This window comes from Hirundo rustica, unplaced genomic scaffold (assembly GCF_015227805.2).
Source record: "Hirundo rustica isolate bHirRus1 unplaced genomic scaffold, bHirRus1.pri.v3 scaffold_469_arrow_ctg1, whole genome shotgun sequence".
NCBI lineage: Eukaryota > Metazoa > Chordata > Aves > Passeriformes > Hirundinidae > Hirundo > Hirundo rustica.
This window is the reverse complement of record NW_026690514.1, coordinates 366-5,491: the sequence shown is the minus strand read 5'-3', so window position 1 is coordinate 5,491 and position 5,126 is coordinate 366. Positions and strand designations below refer to the sequence as shown.

General features: G+C 52.2%; 1 protein-coding gene across 1 annotated transcript; it reads left to right on the top strand.

Moving 5' to 3' along the window:
- The first annotated feature begins 3,619 nt into the window (after positions 1-3,619).
- On the top strand, positions 3,620-4,555 carry LOC120748051 (olfactory receptor 14J1-like). Its single transcript, XM_040054128.2, has one exon. The coding sequence runs from the start codon at positions 3,623-3,625 to the stop codon at positions 4,553-4,555; it is 933 nt and encodes a 310-aa protein (XP_039910062.1). The 5' UTR covers positions 3,620-3,622.
- Positions 4,556-5,126: the final 571 nt, after the last annotated feature.

Sequence of the window (5,126 nt, the reverse complement as noted above, 5' to 3'; positions counted from 1 at the left end):
GGGTGTGCATTAGTTGTCTTTTTTGCACCACCTTCTTCCTTCTTATTTCTGAATCTGGCTGGTTTTCTGTAATTAGGTGAAAGAAGTCCGCATTGTGGGTTTCGGGTGATCATAATTGGATTAGAAGTATAAATAGATGTCAACTGTTTATTAGATAATTGGGACTTAAATAGCACTGAATAGACACCATTTTAGGCTCACTTCCTTGACTTGTTAAAGAGAGCTCACATCTCGAGAGTTTGTAATAGATAAGGATAATAAATTTCCGAGTGAGACTTCAAAAATAATGTCTACCAAGTTTTATTTGCCCTGACCTTGGAGCAGGAAAGAGCCAGGAGCTCCAGCAGAGGAGGGTGTCTGTTTTCAACAGGGAAACTCAAAAGTTTAGATTGCTAAAGTTAAAGAAGAAAAACCACTTTTTTGTCTGAGTGCAGCCAGTTCTATGAGCAAAGCAGGTCCCAAGTGAGTGAGGAGAGACAGGATGGGGTTGGGGGATGTGGAGCAATGTTGTCCACACTGGGTCACACCTCAAGTCACAGCTTCTCTGACCAGGGCAGAACTCCTTGGGAGAGACCCTGGATCAATATCAGTCACTGAATGCTGGAATCACCTCTGCTCTAAAGGGAAATATTCATTCATGAAAATAGAAATCCATATTTCTTAGAAGCTCTTTGAAAGATTTCTCCATAAGTCTAGGAAAAAAGACTTCCAAATGAACTGCACCAGACCAGAGGGAAATCAAGGCACAGCCATGGTTTGTCAGGACTTGCTTTCGCCTAATGAGCCCTGTGGTGCATTTGGTGTTGAGTCCTGGAACCTCAGGGCCTGAGAGGAGATTGCACAAACCTTTCCAGCAGTCAGAGTCAGAAGAAAAACCCAAAGTGTCTCAATGCATCAGTGGGTCCCACTGAGGTCCATCCCCAACACAGGCTCCTCATGGAGTCTGTGAAGGAGAGAACTGGAGGTCAGGACTGTATAAAAACCTCTCAGAGACTCAGTGTGGGAAGGAAAATCCAAAGCACCTTAAACACCTTGAGTATCTCAAAGTATTAATGAGACCCATTGAGTGTCAGTGCAAAGCTCTCAAGAGACTCAGAGCAGATAATTGGAGGCCATGATTGCACAGACCTCTCAGACTCAATGTCAAAAAAAAGTTCCTTAATAAACTTTGAGTATCCTGAAGTATTAATGAGCTCCACTGAGACTTTATACTGACTAAGAATCCCAAGGGACTAGTTAAAGTAGATAATTTCAGCCATGATTGCAGAGTCTTTCTCATAGAGTCGGTTTTAAAAGGGAAACACCAAGTACCTTAAAATATCTGAAGTACCTTGAAGTATTATTGAGCCCCACTGAGTGTTGTTCCTGACAAAGCCTCTCAAGGGACTAATTAAAGCAGATAATTGGAGGCCATGATTGCACAAACCTCTCAGAGACCCCAAGGCAAAAGCAAATCCCAAAGTCCTTTGAAAAACCTGCAGTCCCTGGGAGCATTCAGGAGCCCCCCAGGGCCATTGCTGACCAAGGCTCCCCAGGGACTCCTTCCAGCAGATCCTTGAGGCCACTGGGATGTGAGGGGGATGCTGAGGGCAGCACAAGGGGCTGACAGTGCCCAGCCTTGCTGGGGCTGTGCCAGGAGGCCCCAGGGCCTCAGGACAAGGTGTCTCCTCACAGCCCTTGGTGGCACAGAGGCTGCTGTGCCCCAGGACACCAAGACTTGGCTTCTCTTTGTCCCCACCTGTCATCACTGCCTCCAGTTCTCTGCTCTGCCTGGGGCCTGGGGACACTTTCTCTGTCCTGTCCCTCAGTGGGACCCATTAAAACTTCAAGAAACTTTGGAGTTGGATTCTGACTTGGAATTCTTGAGAGGTTTCTTCAGCTCCCTCTCAGGGACTGATGTTCAGGGCCTCAGCACAAAGCCCGAGAGGGTCATTAAAGTCCTTGTGCTGTGTCTGTGCTGCTGAGCTGGGCCGGGCTCCTGGCACAGAGGCAGCTCCTGGCAGCCTAGAAGAGCTTAAAAACACATTTCTCTTAATGAGCAGCACTTCTCCTAGCCCAGCAGGGCTGGGGCACTGCCTGCAGCCACCCCGGGCACAGCACACAGGCACAGAGAGCTTCAATCACTCAGGGCTGGGAAGGAGCTGAGAAGTGACTGCGGGAGAATCACTCCCAGCCCTTGACACAGGAACCTCTGGCTGCAGGACAAGGCAGCTGCAGCTCCTGCAGGGATCTCCTAAAGCTGCAACATCCCAATGCCTACAGACTCTGTGAGTACATTCTCTGATTATCTCTTGTGGAGAGCAGCCAGGGGTGCCCAGGGCTGTCCTGCAGAGCAGGGTCCTGCAGCCCAGGGTGCTGTGCTGGGGCAGGGACTCTGCTGCCTGCCAGGGACAGCTCTCAGCCAGCCCTGGGAGCTGCTCCCAGCACTGGGGGACAAGATCTGGGTGGAATGAGACAGCTGGTAAGGCGTGGAAGGGTTCTCCTTGTGTGGTGAGGATGCTGCATTGTTCAGGACTGCTCCCAGCATGACATTTAACTCCAGAACATTTCCAACTAGATTATACAAGGAGCACAGCAAGGCAGGGGTTGCATAAATGGGAAAATCCTGCTTTTTTAATCTACTGTTCTGTGTTGCCTGGTTGGAAAATTGCACATTGATATTCATCTCTAAGTTCAGGATGAGAAAAATAAAACAATTTTCTCTCTGACCTTAATACACCAGGCAGTGACAGAAATCAGCAGAGAGTGTCTTGCAGGCAGCATCAGTGTCACTTTTCCAGCCTCCTCAGGGTTGCTCTGACGTTGCCATCAGAGCCTGCAGAGCCAGAGCTGCCCCTGGGCAGTGCCTGAGCTGGGAGGGCTCTGCAGGGCAGAGCTGAGCCCCCAGGGCTGGGCTGGGCTCTGGCAGCACTGGCAGGGCCCAGCCCTGGGCACAGGGAAGCAGCTGCAGGCAGGGACAGCTCCAGGCAGCAGAGCCCTGGGCAGGCAGTGGTGGGAAAGTGCCACCAAGCTGTACTGGGATATTGAAAGTCCTCTCCAGACCAAACTAATCCATTACATTTTTTACAGATCCCCATGCCAAGACACTGCAAATGTGGTGTCCCAGCTCCCTCTGCCTTGGAGATCTGGGAAACAGTGGAGCGACAGAGCAGCTCCCCTCACCCTTCACTGAGTTACAGCCAGTGCTCTTGCCTTGCACAGTTCTCTCTGATCTCCCTGGGCACAGCAGGAAACCCTCTCCAACTGCCTTTGGCCATCACCGTTCCTTAGCCCTGGCACAGGAGATGCTGCCAAGCTCCTCTGCCTCAGGAGCAGTTTGGGCTGATGAAGTCCAACCCCAGGACTGGCCCCTGTCCCTGTTCCCATGACCCCAGTGCTGCAGAGCAGAGCTGACCCCTCGGTGTCCATGGGCAGAGCCCCTGCTCATCACAGCAATGGGGCCAGATCCCAGCAGAGCTCCAGGCACGGGGCTGAAGGAAGGGCTCTGAGAAAAGGAAAACTGGGTGGCACAGAGCATCAGGGGAAGGGCTGGGAGAAAGGGACTTGGACATTACTCAGCAGTGTCTGCCTTGACTTATCACTGTGTCCTCCTTCAACAGAACTCCATGGCCAGAGTGATGAAATGTCCAACAGCAGCTCCATCAGCCACTTCCTCCTGCTGCCATTGGCAGACACGCGGCAGCTGCAGCTCCTGCACTTCTGCCTCTTCCTGGGCATCTCCCTGGCTGCCCTCCTGGGCAACGGCCTCATCATCAGCGCCGTAGCCTGCGGCCACCACCTGCACACGCCCATGTTCTTCTTCCTGCTCAACCTGGCCCTCACCGACCTGGGCTCCATCCTCACCACTGTCCCCAAAGCCATGCACAATTCCCTCTGGGACACCAGGTCCATCTCCTACACAGGATGTGCTGCCCAAGTATTTTTTTTTGCCTTTTTCACCTCAGCAGAGTTTTCTCTCCTGACCATCATGTGCTATGACCGCTACGTGTCCATCTGCAAACCCCTGCACTACGGGACCCTCCTGGGCAGCAGAGCTTGTGCCCACATGGCAGCAGCTGCCTGGGCCAGTGCCTTTCTCAATGCTCTCATGCACACAGCCAATACATTTTCCCTGCCCCTGTGCCATGGCAATGCCCTGGGCCAGTTCTTCTGTGAAATCCCACAGATCCTCAAGCTCTCCTGCTCACATTCAAACCTCAGGGGACTTGGGCTCATTGCAGTTAGTGTCTGTTTAGGACTTGGTTGTTTTGTGTTCATTGTTTTCTCCTATGTGCAAATCTTCAGGGCTGTGCTGAGGATCCCCTCTGAGAAGGGACGGCACAAAGCCTTTTCCACCTGCCTCCCTCACCTGGCTGTGGTCTCTCTGTTCCTCAGCACTGTCATGTTTGCCCATCTGAAGCCCCCCTCCATCTCCTCCCCATCCCTGGATCTGGCTCTGTCAGTTCTGTACACGCTGGTGCCTCCAGCTCTGAACCCTGTGATCTACAGCCTGAGGAACCAGGAGCTCAAGGCTGCAGTGTGGAGACTGATGACTGGATGCTTTCAGGAACATTAAACTGCTGACAAAATTCTGAAAATCACTTGTAATAAAAGTAATTTTTGATATTTCTTGTTGGTTTATTTTGGAGGATCTTTTTCTTTGTTTCAATTCTTTAATCTTGTCCACAAAGAAATGTCATTGTGCCATTTCTCATTTTGTTTCTCTCCACCTTCCCTGTGGCCACAGACTGTGTCAATAAGGGGCTGAACTCATGGAGGCCATAAAAGAACTAAGAGATTTTCCAGCCAAGTTTTCTGCAGAGATCCCCCTTTTGTTCCCTTCTCTGCAGCTGCAGCAGCAATGTCTGTGTGCAGAGCTGGGGCAGATCAGTGCTGGCACAGCAGCTGTGCCCAGGAGCAGCAGCACTTGGTGTTGCCAGTGCTGCTCCCGTGCCCCTGCCCCGCTGCCCTCCTGGCCCTGGTGTTGCTGTAGGGCCTGAGTGCTCTCGGGGCCGGGCACAGTGCTGGGGGTGGCAGTGCCGGGGCTGCAGCAGGGACAGGCCATGGGCACTGCTGGGGCAGCGCTGACGCCTCAGGGCAGGGCCTGGGGGCTCCAGGCTCCTTGCCCAGGCTCTCTCCAGAACACG

Bases quoted from the DNA above. Each gene is read 5' to 3' on its own strand.
- LOC120748051 (XM_040054128.2), top strand. From the start codon at position 3,623: ATGTCCAACAGCAGCTCCATCAGCCACTTCCTCCTGCTGCCATTGGCA.